At 46.3% G+C, this 17,542-nt stretch overlaps 1 protein-coding gene across 1 annotated transcript in view; it reads left to right on the plus strand.

Annotated features, from left to right (window-relative positions):
• The window catches only part of lyst (lysosomal trafficking regulator), a 101,419-nt gene that overhangs the window by 53,089 nt on the left and 30,788 nt on the right, over window positions 1-17,542 (plus strand). The window contains exons 16-30 of the mRNA XM_034292354.1: window positions 859-1,097; window positions 2,924-3,100; window positions 3,796-4,180; window positions 4,421-4,568; window positions 5,118-5,291; window positions 5,401-5,558; window positions 6,395-6,585; window positions 7,283-7,558; window positions 8,253-8,300; window positions 9,774-9,899; window positions 11,574-11,723; window positions 11,834-11,971; window positions 12,434-12,632; window positions 16,274-16,405; window positions 16,712-17,381. Coding sequence (XP_034148245.1) covers window positions 859-1,097; window positions 2,924-3,100; window positions 3,796-4,180; window positions 4,421-4,568; window positions 5,118-5,291; window positions 5,401-5,558; window positions 6,395-6,585; window positions 7,283-7,558; window positions 8,253-8,300; window positions 9,774-9,899; window positions 11,574-11,723; window positions 11,834-11,971; window positions 12,434-12,632; window positions 16,274-16,405; window positions 16,712-17,381 — 3,211 coding nt within the window. The remainder of the gene's footprint in view (window positions 1-858; window positions 1,098-2,923; window positions 3,101-3,795; window positions 4,181-4,420; window positions 4,569-5,117; window positions 5,292-5,400; window positions 5,559-6,394; window positions 6,586-7,282; window positions 7,559-8,252; window positions 8,301-9,773; window positions 9,900-11,573; window positions 11,724-11,833; window positions 11,972-12,433; window positions 12,633-16,273; window positions 16,406-16,711; window positions 17,382-17,542) is intronic.

Consider the following 17,542-nt stretch of genomic DNA (forward strand, 5'->3'; position numbering starts at 1 on the left):
GCAGGGTGGGACGGACGGGTGCAGGGTGGGACGGACGGGTGCAGGGTGCTGGTGGGACAGACAAATGATGGGTGGGGCAGGCGGGTGCAGGGTGGGACAGGCGGGTGCAGGGTGGGACGGACGGGTGCAGGGTGGGACGGACGGGTGCAGGGTGGGACGGACGGGTGCAGGGTGCTGGTGGGACAGACAAATGATGGGTGGGGCAGGCGGGTGCAGGGTGGGACAGGCGGGTGCAGGGTGGGACAGGCGGGTGAAGGGTGGGGCAGGCGGGTGAAGGGTGGGGCAGACAAATGATGGGTGGGGCCGGCGGGTGCAGGGTGGGACAGGCGGGTGCAGGGTGGGACAGGCGGGTGAAGGGTGGGGCAGGCGGGTGAAGGGTGGGGCAGGCGGGTGAAGGGTGGGGCAGGCGGGTGAAGGGTGGGGCAGGCGGGTGAAGGGTGGGGCAGGCGAGTGAAAGGGTGCATGTGGGACAGACAGGTAAGAGGTACCGTAATTATTGCTCTTTGCTTAATCCAGTACACCCCAGCTTCTTTGCCTAACAAGGGGACAGACAGGAAGGAATACAAATGTTGGACTAGAGATGGTCAGATGATGGGACTTATGTAATATTGTTTTGGCATCGAACAGGGACCTCCTCAAGCAGAATAGGACACCAAATCATTGTCCTCAGGAACTTGGTTCAATGGGATCTTCCTGCCATTAGCAAGCAAGGGTTTTAGCTACTTTGTCTGTAAATAGACCTCATCTGAAGGAAACCTGATGACATGTAGCTATAGTTCTGTTACAATATTATATTGGAATGCTTTTAAAGTTTCATTAATTAATTTGGTGTCTTCCATCCCCTCCTTCCTCTGGCAGGTGTAAAGGCGGAATCTGTAGGTGGAGCGGGGGCAGGGCTTGGAGGTGCTGTGACATTTGAGGGGGCATTGCCAGGTGGGGGGGGGCGGGGCCTTCTGCTCTTCCCAGAGATTTGTTTGATGGAACTCCAGCTGCTGGCAGTGGGGTCACCTGACCTAGAGGTCCTAGATCACGTGTTCCACAGCCTCCTCGGCGCCGTGAGGGCCAACACCCGCAATGCTGCTTTGCTGTACCACCAGGTAATGATCTAGTATCAATGCATCTCTGACTTTGCTCTTCTGCTCTCTAAAAATAATATTGAGACAGGACTGCCTCAGGGACATTATGGGTCAACATGAATTCCATACTGTACAAAAAGTTATTGAGGAGCATTTGAGGCCATCTGTCAGAAAACTGAAGCTGTACTAAACCAAATGAACAGTGATAGAAATACACAAGCAAAGCTACAACAGAATGTCTCAAAAAGAAGAAATGTAGGGTTATGGAATGGCCAAGTGAAAGCATAGAGCCTATCAAAAGGCTGTGGGGGGATTTGAAGTTGTCTGTGCATGATAGCCTTTAAACATATGTAAGGCGTGTTCAGACGTTCCCAGTCAATTTAAAAGGCTTATAGACAGTTAGAATGTGGCAAAGTTAACTGAGACATCCATGTGTCCAAATATGTTAAATAAATACAACATTCACGTTACTTTTTCACATGATTGTATTTATCTACAATACCATTCAAAAGTATATGGTCATTTAGAAATGTCCTTGTTTTTGCAAGAAGAGCAATTGTCCATTAAAATAACATCAAATTGATCAGAAATACAGTGTAGACATTGTTAATGTTGCAAATTACTATTGTAGTGGAAACGGCTGGTTTTTACATAGGTGTACAGAGGCCCATGATCAGCAACCATAAGACCTTTGTTCCAATGACATGTTGTGTTTGTAAATCCAAGGTTATCGTTATAAAAGGTTATATTATCATTTCAATTGTTAGCGCCGCTGAAATCTGTTGTAATTAAAGCAGTTAAACTGTCCTTTAGACTAGTTCAGTATCTTCAGCATCAGTGTGTGTGGGTTTGATTTACCGGCTCAAAATGTCCTGATATAAAGAACTTTTTTCTGAAACTTGTCTATTCTTGTTCTAAGAAATGAAGGCTATTCTTTGCGAGAAATTGCCAAGAAACTGAATATCCCAAAAAGGAAATAACATTTTGATTAGTCAGACCACAGGACAGTATTCCACTTCGCCTCAGTCCATCTTAAATGAGCTCCGGGCCAGACAAGGCGCTGGCAGTTCTGGATCTTGTTTTTATATGGTGTTAATGGTAGAGCTTTATCTTGCATTTGTGGATGGTTTTCATGGTTGGTTTTCCTGAGCCCATACAGTGTTTTTCACTACAAAACTGCATTTGTTTTTAATGAAGTGCTGTCTGAGGGCCCGGAGATCACGGCCATCCAATATTGGTTTTTGGCCTTGTCCCTTGCATACAGAGATTTTTTCAGATTCTCTGAATCTTTTAATTATATTATGTACTGTAAATGATGAGATCCCCAAACTCTTTGCAATTTTACTTTGAGAAACATTATTCTTAAATTGTTGCACTATTTGTCCACGCGGAGTGGTGAACCCCTCCCCATCCTCACTTCTGACAGACCCAACCTGTCTGGAATGATCTTTAAATATCCTATCAGGTTACTGACCTGTTGCCAATTGACTTAATTATTTTGTGATATTCCACCAAGTTTAGTTTTTAGCATTACACAACTTTTCTGGTCATTTCCGGTCCTCTCCCAACTTTTTTTAAATGTGTTGCTGGCATCACATTCATAGTTGGCATGTATTTTTCCAGATACAATAAAATGTCTGTTTCAACATGTGATATATTATCTTTGTACTATTTTCTGTTGAATATAAGGTTTAAATTATTATTATTATATTATTATTATTTTATTTACATTTTATGCAACGTGCCAACATCACAAAAGCATGGTCGACCAACTCCCTGATCCAAACAGTGCTTTTTAGCATTCTAATTCATAATATAACAGGCTGGCGACTCCTCTTTCCATACAGGGTGGAGTTAAGACCATCCTGACTGGCTTCCAGAACATCCTGACCCAATCTGATCCTAGTTATGAAAATTGCCAGACAGTATTGGTACAACTACTGGTTGCGATGGTGAGCCAGCAAATCACAGCAGAGGAACTTGCCCTGTTGATCCGCCTCTTCCTGGAGAAGACCCCACCCACTGTGAGTTACAAACTGATTTCTACCCAATCATGTATTTAAAACAACCACTACAATCATATATTGCTCCCTGTTGATTGGCAACAACCACTACAACACTATACTGCTCCCTATTGGCTAACAACAACCATTATAAAAATACACTGCTCCTTATTGGCTAGCCAGAACACTACAGTGCTGTACTGCTCTCTATTGGATAGCAGCAACCATTACAGTAATTTACTGCTCACTATTGGCGAGCAGCAACTGCTGAAATGCTATATAGCTCACTATTGGCTGAAATTAGACCTTTACAATAGTATATTTCTATTTTTTGGCTCTAACCAATCATTGACTGGATCCACAACTACAGTCCTACATATAAACCCATAATGGAGCTAGATGATTACCAGTCTAACAGTAATATTGTTAAGGTTACAACATGTAGACTAGCTGGTTAACTGAGCTACAGGCCAGGTTATAACATGTAGACTAGCTGGTTAACTGAGCTATAGGTTGGGTTGCAACATGTAGACTAGCTGGTTAACTGAGCTACAGGCCAGGTTATAACATGTAGAATAGCTGGTTAACTGAGCTACAGGCCAGGTTATAACATGTAGAATAGCTGGTTAACTGAGCTACAGGCCAGGTTATAACATGTAGAATAGCTGGTTAACACCCACAGGCATGTCCTTGTAACCTGCTGTCTTCTCTCCCAGGACATCCTACTGAAAGGTGTCCTCCAGATCGTTCAGGCCAACGTGGATATGGAACCTCTCTACTTCCTCTCCTTTCCCATGGTCCTCAGCGTTGCCTCTTCCCTTGGAGGCTCCTCCCCCAGTTCCCGACAGAACGGGGTGCTGGTGGGGAAGGGGGGCGGGGTGGGGGGTTTGCTGTGGAAAGGGGCTAAGCTGTCACCAGTGGGCAGGGACGTGGTGGGCGGAGAAGCACCCGGACACATCAGGACCTCTCCATGGCATGTGGCTCCACTCCACCTTCCTTTGGTGGGACAGAACTGCTGGCCTCACATGGCCTCTGGATTCTCTGCCTCCGTCTGGATGAAGATGGCCCTACAGGATGATGGGGAGGGGCTTGGAGACAGAGGTAACACACCATTGATTGGTTGGTTGATTGATTTATTGTAAAGCTTCTAGATATGGTAAACCGTGTTCTAGGTCTGGTTTTTGTCAGTCTTATTGAGTTCTAGATCTGGCTGCTGTAAAGCACATTGGTTTGTTGTTCTGGTTAGGATAAACTGTTGATGTTAAAATTTCAACACGATAGAAAAGGGAACATTACAGTGGATTTTTCATGTTCAAACATGTTTTAATGTCTGTGATCCAGAAGTGGGGACGGCTCCTCCACTCGAGGTCCCCCTGGACCCAGCAGGGCAGAAAGGGGGAGAGGGCCTGGCACACCTTCTGTCCATGGGCTCCAGGTCTCTGATGCTACAGGTGTGGACTGACCTCTCCACTGGATCATTCACTTTCAGGTGAGGAACACTGATTTGAAGGCTTGCTGACTCGCTGACCAGAATATGTAAGAGGAGTGGGGCTGGAAAGGAGCCTAGGAGGAGCGTAGGAGGAGCGTAACCTGGATAGACTGAACTAGCAACCACCTGTCCTGGTTCAAATTAGCCGATACCACTCTGCCATGTACTGGTTGGCTGGCTGACTGACTGACCTTCTGGCTGGCTGACTGACTGACCTTCTGGCTGGCTGACTGACTGACCTTCTGGCTGGCTGACCTTCTGGCTGGCTGACTGACTGACCTTCTGGCTGGCTGACTGACTGACCTTCTGGCTGGCTGACCTTCTGGCTGGCTGACCTGCTGACCTTCTGGCTGGCTGACCTGCTGACCTTCTGGCTGGCTGAATGACTGACTGACCTTCTGGCTAGCTGAATGACTGACTGACCTTCTGCCTGGCTGACTGACCTTCTGGCTGACTGACCGACCGGCTGGCTGACTGACTGTTGTTCTGGCTGGCTGATTGATTGTCTTTCCAGTTATTTGATTGGTTCCGTTTCTCTGCTTTCCACAGGATGTGTATAGACCCTAATGATGACATGAAGGCGGGGCTTCTGGCCCAGGCCCAGTCAGGGGAGGGGTTAGTCATACCTGGTCGCTGGCATCACCTGGGCATCAGTTATACCCAGCAGCCAGAGGGCAAGAAGAACATCCACGGCCGATTGGCCCTTTGGGTTGACGGGGTCAGGTAGGCACCTCCTCAGATAGGTCCAGCTGGGCCCTTACAGTTTCCCTCAGTTATTTTTAGTTTGATAAGTAATGATCATGACTGTGTTTTCTGATTGGTCCCGGTCCAGTAAGTGTGAGGTGTCTCTGGACTACACGTTACCCAGAAAGTCCAGCCTGTCATCAGACAGCAACAAGACCTTCTGTCTGCTGGGACATTGTGTAGGGCATCCTGAGGAGTGTCCACCTGGAGGAAACTACAACATGGGCACTGTCCTGCTCTTCAATGGTACCACCGTCCTTCCCCCATCCTGTGTCTGCTGGCCTGTCTGTTGTTGTAACATCAACTCAACTCAACACTGCTTTCTGCTGGCTATTGAAATGTTCTTTCTGCTGCTGTGTTTTTAAGAATTGTTTGGCCCCTGGTGGTCTTATGATGCTGTCCATTGTATGAAGTGATACCAGTTATCTTGGGTGTTGGCAAGCTGTGCCGAGACAGGCTGCTATGGTGACCTTGGTGTTACCTTGGTGAACAGGCACCAGGTTTGATTCCTCAGGGTGCTAGAGTGAAGGATGCACCCTGAGGTAACATACTATGTCCACAATGTCAAGTAAAGTCTGTGAGCTCTACCAGTAAAGTCTGTGAGCTCTACCAGTAAAGTCTGTGAGCTCTACCAGTAAAGTCTGTGAGCTCTACCAGTAAAGTCTGTGAGCTCTACCAGTAAAGTCTGTGAGCTCTACCTGTAAAGTCTGTGAGCTCTACCTGTAAAGTCTGTGAGCTCTACCTGTAAAGTCTGTATCAGTCAATGTACTGAAGGGATGGAGTTTCATTAGTTTTCTATGGATGTAAGATTTATTAAAGGAATAGCTTTTCTGCTAGTGCGCCTAGACAAATGTAAGTGTTCTAGTTTTAATGCACAGCAACACATTGATTTTAATGTATATTTTGTCTCACAATGGAGTTTAAAATTTTTTTATTTTCAGGGTAAACCTGGCATTACAACAACAATAACAAATTCCTGTCTGTGTGTGTGTGTGTATCTGTGTGTGTGTATCTGTGTGTGTGTCTCTGTGTGTGTGTCTCTGTGTGTGTGTATCTGTGTGTGTGTGTCTCTGTGATTCTAGGCTCTCGTATTGGCTCAGAGGAGGCTTTCCACCTGTATGCCTCTGGTCCTGACCTCACGTCCATCATGCCCTGCAAGTACGGCCAGCCCAGTGGGAGCTTCTCAAAACAGGTCACGACTGAGATGTTGAAGTGTGAAACGGTCAGAGAGCTGCTGATGAAGGACGAGGGTGTGGATACAGCTGCTCTCACAGTAAGCCTGGTCATGTCTTTCCCTTTGGGGAAGCCTGTGCAATGGACAGACATGGCACAAACATTGTTTTGCAATGATATTGTGTGGGTTCCACCTGCCTGCTGAAATAAGGTTATGGGGTGAAACTATTCTCTACCACGTATGTCCAGGCACACACATTGTTCTTGTCATCTGTTTAGCCTGTCCAGGCTGAGGGCTGTTTCAGTGCCCTGGGGAGGCAAATATTAGTTGTTTCTTTGCATTTCCCTTTTGCTCCGGGCATGTTGATACTACGATGATGTCGGCAGATGTGTCAACCGGTTTGGGCTACTGGCAGATGTCTCAACAGGTTTCAGGTGCTGGCAGATGTTGGCTACTTCCCTCCAGTAGTGGCAACATAGTAGAGACAGTTTGTTGATAAAACAATAACTGTTGTAGTTTACTGGAAAACCAAAATGCTGCTAAACTGGAGATTTAAACGAAGTTGGAGAATTCAGTGTTTGTTTGTCAGTATTTCTCAGCATTGTAGAAGTGGACTTATGTATTGGTGGCTTATATGTCTGTGGCTGGAGGATTGGGTCAGCAACTGACAGTCCACTGGTTCTAATACTCATACTGACAAGGTGAAACAGTGGTCAGTTAAACCTATTTTCTCCTGTAATTTGTCCTGGATAAGAGCATCTGCAGTAAGTAATATATAATGTAAATGTTTCCATAGGAGAGTCTGGCGGTGGTGTTTACTCCCAGCAACCCCAGAGTCTACACCATCTACGAGCCAGTGATTCGCCTGAAGGGTCCCGCTAAGACCACGATGTCCCAGAAGGGTCCAGCTAAGACCACAGTGTCCCAGAGACCTTTCAGCTCCAGGGAGGTTCAGTCTGCAGTGCTGGAGACTCACGTCCTAAGAACCATGACCCCTGCAGAACCAAAGGGCCTGCAGAACGTAATACATAATATAGGAGGAACTGGGGCCTTCGTCTTCCTCTTTGCACGGGTATGATGATGGGGGGTTTTGGGGGGCGGTGGTGATGGTGGGGTGTGGATGAGGGGTGGTAAGGGAGGGGTGGGGATGATGACGATGGGGGGGTGGGTATGAGGGTTGGTGGGGGTGGGGATGATGGCGATGGGGGGGTGGGGATGAGGTGGTGTGGGGATCATGAAGATGGGGGGTGGGGATGATGGTGATGAGGGAATGGGGCTTGGGGGAGTGTTGATGGGGGAGTGGGGATGAGGGGTGGTGGGGGTGGGGATGCAGGGTGGTGGGGGTTGGGGAGTATTGATGGGGGGGTGGGGATGAGGGGTGGTGGGGGTTGGGGGGGAGTGTTGATGGTGGAGTGTTGATGGGGGGGTGGTGGGGGTGGGGATGATGGTGATGAGGGAATGGGGGTTGGGGGAGTGTTGATGGGGGAGTGGGGGTTGGGGGAGTGTTGATGGGGGGTGGGGATGAGGGGTGGTGGGGGTTGGGGGAGTGTTGATGGGGGCTGGTGATGTTGGGTTGGTGATAACTGTGATGATGGGTGTGGTGATGGTGACGGCGGTGATGACAGTAATGATTGTGTTCTCCTCTGTTTTTCTTATGCCAATCTTTCTCTCCCTCTCTCTGCCCGTCTCCCTCTCTCTGCCCGTCTCCCTCTCTCTGCCCGTCTCCCTCTCTCTGCCCGTCTCCCTCTCTCTGCCTGTCTTTCCAGGCGGTGGAGTTGAGTGTCAATGAACAGACACAGGCCCTAGCCCTGCAGGTGAACAGAGTTAATTTGACCTTTATTAATCAATATATTGTATACCACCTTACATTATATTACAACATTACAGAACTTTTTATTACCTAACATTCCATAACACTATACACTGCTCAAAAAATTAAGGGAACACGTAATCATCACAGTCTAACATCAAGTTAATTAAACTTCAGGGATATCAATCTGTCCAGTTAGGAAGCTTTAGCGATTATGAATCAGTGTTTTGGTGCAAATGAAAATGACAACAGGCACACTGGAGAGAAAACGGCAAGACAACCCCCAAAAAGAGAGTGGTTTTGCAGGTGGTGGCCACAGACAATTGCTCTCTCCTTATCCTTCCTGATTGATTCTTCTCTAATGTTGTCACTGCTGGTCACTACTGCTAGCATGAGGCGGTATCTGCAGCGCATTCTCATCAGTATCATTAATATCTGTGTCTGTGACCATGGCAACAGAGACGTCGATGCAACCTGTGAACAACACTTCATTATTTTTGTAGTCTCTCATGGCAGAACTTATGACATAACAATTCTGTTTAAAATTACACATTTAGCCTAGCAATCCTTATACAATTCTTGAACTTCTCTCCGCCTCCACACCAATAGAGACTCAAAACTTGGTCTTAGGAAAAGACGACTCGAACGAAGGTGAGAAGAATTGTAATCGCAAGAAGGGAGCGTGAAAACGTGTTTGAACAAAGAATCTTTAAGATTGGACATAAATCCATTTAATGAGTTAAGCATACCCTTTTACCATGTTTCAATACATTTTTTTCATGATTGAATTACTTTTTTTCGAAAGATACATTTGTTGTTTACCTGGCTTGTTTTTATTTTCAAAAAATACTTTTACAGTTCCGTTTTTCTTTTCTTACGGTCAATACATTTGAGCCCAATTTGGCTCCATAGAATCCATCCCTCAATCGGATGGTGGTTTTGGTTTCAACTGACCGTTGTTACGTCATTTTGTTCTCATCGTATTACACAACGTACATTAATGATTAGGATCTTTAATATATTTCGTTCATCGAGACCCCGTGTTTAATTTAAGTGTTCCCTTAATTTTTGGAGCAGTGTATTACATTACGGAACTTTACACTGCATGACAACCTGTCAACAATACATTACATTACAGTATTATATTGCATAACATATCATAATAACATTACATAACTACTGACTATTATCTTTTATAACTACCTTCATTTACATAAAATGTTGCTAAACATTACATTCTGTCTGTCTAGATTGATAAAAGGTATACAGAGATGTGTACATTATTATAGTTTCTCAAACTGTTGCTAAAAATAAATACAATTTGATTCCAAAGGTTTGGGGGGTTCCTACATTTCTGCATGTCTGGTTAATTAACAAGTGCAGAGAGACCTTATTGTCTGCTCAGTCTCAGTTATTATTGATGTTGCTTGTATCCAAATGTCCATTCTAAAGATTTTGTATGTTTGTCTTTGTACAGGTGCTCCTCTTGCTATCCAAGCACAATCAGCACCGTATTAACGAGATGGACTGTTACCATGGTTACTCTATGATACACCAGGTCCTCATCAAATCCAAGTGCATCGTGGGATACCACATTCTCAAGGTGATCAAGGGGTTAGGGTCTGGATAAGTCGGGGGTGGTCGGGGGGTCGTGGTGGGTCAGGGTGAGTCGGGGGGTCGTGGGGTCGTGGTGGGTCAGGGTGAGTCGGGGTGTCGTGGGGTCGTGGTGGGTCAGGGTGAGTTGGGGGGTCGTGGGGTCGTGGTGGGTCAGGGTGAGTTGGGGGGTCGTGGGGTTGTGGTGGGTCAGGGTGAGTCGTGGGGTCGTGGTGGGTCAGGGTGAGTCGTGGGGTCGTGGTGGATCAGGGTGAGTCGTGGGGTCGTGGTGGATCAGGGTGAGTCGTGGGGTCGTGGTGGGTCAGGGTGAGTCGTGGGGTCGTGGTGGGTCAGGGTGAGTCGTGGGGTCGTGGTGGGTCAGGGTGAGTCGTGGGGTCGTGGTGGGTCAGGGTGAGTCGTGGGGTCGTGGTGGGTCAGGGTGAGTCGTGGGGTCGTGGTGGGTCAGGGTGAGTCGTGGGGTCGTGGTGGGTCAGGGTGAGTTAGGGACACAGACAGATATGTAGACACAGATGGTTAACGGTCTGATTGTAACACATTAAGTAATGTAATATAGTAATTGTAGTATTGTTATACAGTAGTAATATAGTAATTGTATTATTGTTATACAGTAGTAATATAGTAATTGTAGTATTGTTATACAGTAGTAATGATGAATAATGCAGTAATTGCAGTAATTAAGTGCTTATAGTAAGTAGTAATAGGAAGAGATCTTTGATCTGTGTTTAGAGCTAAGGTCCAGATGTCTTAATGCTTTAGAAATGTGGTTTGCTGTTGTTGTGTAATTTGACACAGAGGAATTCATGTTTTAGTTCCATGACTGTGATTGAGGTCCGTGTCAGTGATTCTGGTCCCTGTCAGTGATTCAGCCCACTCTCAGTGATTCTGGTCCCTGTCAGTGATTCAGCCCACTCTCAGTGATTCTGGTCCGTGTCAGTGATTCTGGTCCGTGTCAGTGATTCTAGTCCGTGTCAGTGATTCAGCCCACTCTGTGACGGAGGTCCGTGTCAGTGATTCTGGTCCGTGTCAGTGATTATGGTCCGTGTCAGTGATTCAGCCCACTCTCAGTGACGGAGGTCCGTGTCAGTGATTCTGGTCCGTGTCAGTGATTCTGGTCCGTGTCAGTGATTCTGGTCCGTGTCAGTGATTCAGCCCACTCTCAGTGACGGAGGTCCGTGTCAGTGATTCTGGTCCGTGTCAGTGATTCTGGTCCGTTTCAGTGATTCAGCCCACTCTCAGTGACGGAGGTCTGTGTCAGTGATTCTGGTCCGTGTCAGTGATTCTGGTCCGTGTCAGTGATTCAGCCCACTCTCAGTGACGGAGGTCCGTGTCAGTGATTCTAGTCCGTGTCAGTGATTCTAGTCCGTGTCAGTGATTCTGGTCCGTGTCAGTGATTCAGCCCACTCTCAGTGACGGAGGTCTGTGTCAGTGATTCTGGTCCGTGTCAGTGATTCTGGTCCGTGTCAGTGATTCAGCCCACTCTCAGTGACGGAGGTCCGTGTCAGTGATTCTAGTCCGTGTCAGTGATTCTAGTCCGTGTCAGTGATTCTGGTCCGTGTCAGTGATTCAGCCCACTCTCAGTGACGGAGGTCCGTGTCAGTGATTCTGGTCCTGTCCTGCAGTCTTTTGTGTGTCAGTACATGACCCTGTCTATGTCTGTCTGTAGACCCTGCTAGACGGTTGCTGTAGCGGTCCAGTTCTAACTCTAAGGGAAAACGGGCAGTTCCGACTGGACACAGAGTCCACGGCTGTGATCCAAGACATCAAACTCCTTTCCGACATTCTGCTGGACTGGAAGATCTGGGCCAAGGCTCAGGTAGAGAGACCAATGCACACTCAAACACAATCACTGCTGTGTTCAGACTTGTGTTAGAATGTTGTTGTACTATATTCTATCTATATTCTTTGTTTCACTCTCATCATCAGTCTGGCGTGTGGGAGATGTTACTAGCAGCCCTGGAGGTTCTGATCCGGGTTCACCACCCCTGGCAGGTGTTCAACATCAAGCAGTTTCTCAGAGCCCAGGTGGTCCACCGCTTCCTGCTCACCTGTCAGGTCCTACAGGTACCAACCTTATAATTGAAATGCTACACTAAACACAGATTCCTTCTCACAGAATATATACCAGCCTTAACGTTATACTGGCCTTAACTTTGTATCAGACTTAACATATTGGCCATAACATTATACCAGCCATAACATTATGACCACTGACAGGTGAAGTGAATAACACTGATAATCTCAATATCATGGCACCTGTCAGTGGGTGGGATATAATTAGGCAGCAAGTGAACATTCTGTCCTCGAAGTTGATGTGTTAGAAGCAGGAAAAATGGGCAAGAATAAGGATCTGAGTGACTTTGATAAGGGCCAAATTGTGATGGCTAGATGACTGGGTTAGAGCATCTCCAAAACTCACTTTCAAATTTAAAAAAATCATTATGCAGGAATGTTTTGATCCCCAAGTCTTTCCGGACTAACTGGAGAGTCAAGATGATTTAAACAGGTAATGTGTGTTTTTCTCAGGAGCACCGGGACCAGCACCTGACCTCCATCCCTCAGGAAGTCTGTCTGTCCTTCGTTAAGATCATCCAGGAAGTGTTGGGTTCCCCTCCGGACCTAGATCTCCTCCGATTGGTCTACAACTTTCTGCTTGCCGTACACCCGCCCACTAACACCTACGTGTGTCATACCCCTACCAGCTTCTACTTCTCACTGCACATAGGTAAACACGTATATTATCACTGCACATAGGTAAACACGTATATTATCACTGCACATAGGTAAACACGTATATTATCACTGCACATAGGTAAACACGTATATTATCACTGCACATAGGTAAACACGTATATTATCACTGCACATAGGTAAACACGTATATTATCACTGCACATAGGTAAACACGTATATTATCACTGCACATAGGTAAACACGTATATTATCACTGCACATAGGTAAACACGTATATTATCACTGCACATAGGTAAACACGTATATTATCACTGCACATAGGTAAACACGTATATTATCACTGCACATAGGTAAACACGTATATTATCACTGCACATAGGTAAACACGTATATTATCACTGCACATACAGTGGGGAGGATAATTATTTGATCCCCTGCTGATTTTGTACATTTACCCACTGAATTTTTTTTTATCAGTCTATAGTTTTAATGGTAGGTTAATTTGAAGAGTGAGAGACAGAATAACAAGAAAGAAATCCAGAAAAACGCATGTCAAAAATGTTATAAATTTATTTGCATTTTAATTGGTGCAAAACATGATGTAGTACTTGGAAATCAGAGGTCAGATGTTTCTTGTTGTTGGCCACGAGGTTTGCACACATCTCAGGAGGCATTTTGTCCCACTCCTCTTTGCAGATATTCTCCAAGTCATTAAGGTTTCGAGGCTGACGTTTGTAAACTAGAACCTTCAGCTCCCTCCACAGATTTTCTATGGGGTTAAGGTCTGGAGACTGGCTAGGCCACTCCAGGACCTTAATGTGCTTCTTTTTCTGCCACTCCTTTGTTACCTTGGTTGTGTGTTTGGGGTCATTGTCATGCTGGAATACCGATCCACGACCCATTTTCAATGCCCTGGCTGAGGGAAGGAGTTTCTCACCCAAGATTTGACGGTACATGGCCCCGCCCACCATCCGTTGATGCAGTGAAGTTGTCCTGTCCCCTTAGCAGAAAAACACCCCCAAAGCATAATGTTTCCACCTCCATGTTTGTCGGTGGGATGGTGTTCTTGGTCGTAGGCAGCATTCCTCCTCCAAACACAGCGAGTTGAGTTGATGCCAAAGAGCTCGATTATGGTCTCATCTGACCACAACACTTTCACCCAATTCTCGTCTGAATCATTCAGATGTTCAATTGGCAAACTTCAGACAGCCTATACATGTGCTTTCTTGAGCAGTGGGACCTTGTGGGCGCTGCGGGATTTCAGTCCTTCGCGGCATAGTGTGTTACCAATTGATTTTTTGGTGACTATGGTCCCAGCTGCCTTAAGATCACTGACAAGATCCTACCGTGTAGTTCTGGGCTGATTCCTCACTGTCCTTATGATCATTGCAACTCCACGAGGGGAGATCTTGCGTGGAGCCCCAGACTGAGAGAGATTGACAGTTCTTTTATGTTTCTTCCATTTGCAAATAATTGCACCAACTGTTGTCACCTTCTCACCAAGCTGCTTTGCGATGGTCTTGTAGCCCATTCCAGCTTTGTGTAGGTCTACAATCTTGTCCCTGCCATCCTTGGACATCTCTTTGGTCTTGGCCATGGTGGAGCGTTTGGAATCTGATTTATTGCTTCTGTGGACAGGTTTTTTTGTTGTTATTCTGTCTCTCGCTGTTCAAATAAACCTACCATTAAAATTATAGACTGATCATTTCTTTGTCAGTGGGCAAACGTAATCAGCAAAGGAATCAAATAATGTTTTTCCTCATTGTAGTTAGACACATCTATATTATCTCTGCACATAGTTAGACACATCTATATTATCTCTGCACATAGTTAGACACATCTATATTATCTCTGGACATAGACACATCTATATTATCTCTGCACATAGACACATCTATATTATCTCTGCACATAGTTAGACACATCTATATTATCTCTGCACATAGTTAGACACATCTATATTATCTCTGCACATAGTTAGACACATCTATATTATCTCTGCACATAGTTAGACACATCTATATTATCTCTGCACATAGTTAGACACATCTATATTATCTCTGCACATAGTTAGACACAACTACACTCACCTAAAGGATTATTAGGAACACCTGTTTAATTTCTCATTAATGCAATTATCTAATCAACCAGTCACATGGCAGTTGCTTCAATGCATTTAGGGGTGTGCTCCTGAAGACAATCTCCTGAACTCCAAACTGAATGTCAGAATGGGAAAGAAAGGTGATTTAAGCAATTTTGAGCGTGGCATGGTTGTTGGTGCCAGGCGGGCCGGTCTGAGTATTTCACAATTTGCTCAGTTACTGGGATTTTCACGCACAACCATTTTTAGGGTTTACAAAGAATGGTGTGAAAAGGGAAAAACATCCAGTATGCAGCAGTCCTGTGGGCGAAAATGCCTTGTTGATGCTAGAGGTCAGAGGAGAATGGGCTGACTGATTCAAGCTGATAGAAGAGAACTTTGACTGAAATAACCACTCGTTACAACCGAGGTATGCAGCAAAGCATTTGTGAAGCCACAACACACACAACCTTGAGGCAGATGGGCTACAACAGCAGAAGACCCCACCGGGTACCACTCATCTCCACTACAAATAGGAAAAAGAGGCTACAATTTGCACGAGCTCACCAAAATTGGACAGTTGAAGACTGGAAGAATGTTGCCTGGTCTGATGAGTCTCGATTTCTGTTGAGACATTCAGATGGTAGAGTCAGAATTTGGCGTAAACAGAATGAGAACATGGATCCATCATGCCTTGTTACCACTGTGCAGGCTGCTGGTGGTGGTGTAATGGTGAGGGGGATGTTTTCTTGGCACACTTTAGGCCCCTTAGTGCCAATTGGGCATTGTTTAAATGCCACGGCCTACCAGAGCATTGTCTCTGACCATGTCCATCCCTTTATGACCACCATGTACCCATCCTCTGATGGCTACTTCCAGCAGGATAATGCACCATGTCACAAAGCTCGAATAATTTCAAATTGGTTTCTTGAACATGACAATGAGTCCACTGTACTGAAATGGCCCCCACAGTCACCAGATCTCAACCCAATAGAGCATCTTTGGGATGTGTTGGAACGGGAGCTTCGTGCCCTGGATGTGCATCCCACAAATCTCCATCAACTGCAAGATGCTATCCTATCTATATGGGCCAACATTTCTAAAGAATGCTTTCAGCACCTTGTTGAATCAATGCCACGTAGAATTAAGGCAGTTCTGAAGGCGAAAGGGGGTCAAACACAGTAGAAGTGTGGTGTTCCTAATAATCCTTTAGGTGAGTTTATATTATCTCTGCACATAGTTAGACACAACTATATTATCTCGGCAACATAGTTAGACACTTCAAGAATACTGAAGACTGTATGTTTTTATGTTTACTTTGAAGTATTTGAATGGATGAGTTTTACTAAAGATTTTTTGTCAAGATATTGAAATTATTATTCTAAAAAAAATTAGCCTAGTGCATAGCTCTAAATATTTAGGGAGGTTTTTGGACTGCTATTCTCACAGCTGTGCATCCTGACACACTGGGAACAGGTTAATGGGGATGTGGATGTTCTATTGGCACATTGTGTTTTGGTCTCTTGGAAGTATGTGTTTTTCTTTATCCAGTCTGCCACATCCTTCATCTGAATTGTTTTTGTGTCCCTCAGATGGTAATTTGTACCAGGAGAAGGTGAAGTCTATTATGTATCAGATGCAGAGCAGCGGGGGGGGGAGGTCAACTGGCAGCTCTGTGGCGTCTCTGTCCCCTAGTGGATTCTCCCAGGCTCCACCCCCTGAAGGTGACCATACTTCTCTTCCCATTAGCACTTTAGCCCCTTAAACACTTCCCAATAACAAAATGTATATTAGCTTTGTCCATTTGAAGGGCAGTACAAAAGTGTGAAGATTTTATGTGTAACTATTTTACATAATTATTAATATTATCATTTTCACCATGTACATTTATGAGAACCCTTGCTCATACACAGCCATGACCTTAGGATTAACTGCCTTGCTCAAGGACAGAACAACATATGTTTTACCTTTTTTATTGGTCAGATGCTCTAGGCTTCCGGCCCCCTTTAAACTAATGTTTCCCTGTGCAGGTGCCCCCCTCCCTGAGCCGACACAGCAGACTGCAGAGGACCAGGCTGTCCGCCCCCCCAGCCAGGGACCCTCCCCCCACTCCTCCCCACATCTCAGCCACCGTCTGGGGCATGCTGAGGCTGGAGGCACCAGAGATGAGCAGGAGAGAGAGGGCGCAACCTTTCCTCCTCACCGCGAACTCGGTAGCACAGAGACCCTGAAGAGAAGCGGAGGAGGAGAAGAGCAGCTCCTATCGAGCTGCGAGTCAGTGAAAACCATCTGTGACTCCCGAGAGGGGAGGGAAGCAGCACGCACCCCTTCTGTCAGCATTGAGGAAGTTGAGGGGGGAGACGTGGAGGGGGAGGATAGGTGGGATGTGGAGGGGGAGGAGAGGGGTGACGTAGAGGCGGGGGAGGGGGGTGACGTAGAGGAGGATTCGGGTGAGGTAGATAGTCTGACAGAGGGCAGCGTGGGTGGGGCAGAGGGCAGCGTGGGTGGGGCAGAGGGCAGCGTGGGTGGGGCAGAGGGCAGCGTGGGTGGGGCAGAGGGCAGCTTGGGTGGGGCAGAGGGCAGCGTGGGTGGGGCCGAGTCTGACGACAGGTTTGATTGGGCCACCGATGAGGCGCCGCGGAGACCAGACAGTCTGAAAGGGATTGCATCATTCCAGAGGAGCACCTCCAACCTGGCCAGGTTAATGTCCCAAATGGCACCCTGTCCCCTATATAGTGGTCTTGATACACCCTGTCCCTTATATAGTGGTCTTCTTACACCCTGTCCCTTATATAGTGGTCTTCTTACACCCTGTCCCCTATATAGTGGTCTTCTTACACCCTGTCCCCTATATAGTGGTC

The sequence above is a fragment of the Esox lucius genome, chromosome 5, assembly GCF_011004845.1.
Source record: "Esox lucius isolate fEsoLuc1 chromosome 5, fEsoLuc1.pri, whole genome shotgun sequence".
Taxonomy (NCBI): Eukaryota; Metazoa; Chordata; class Actinopteri; order Esociformes; family Esocidae; genus Esox; species Esox lucius.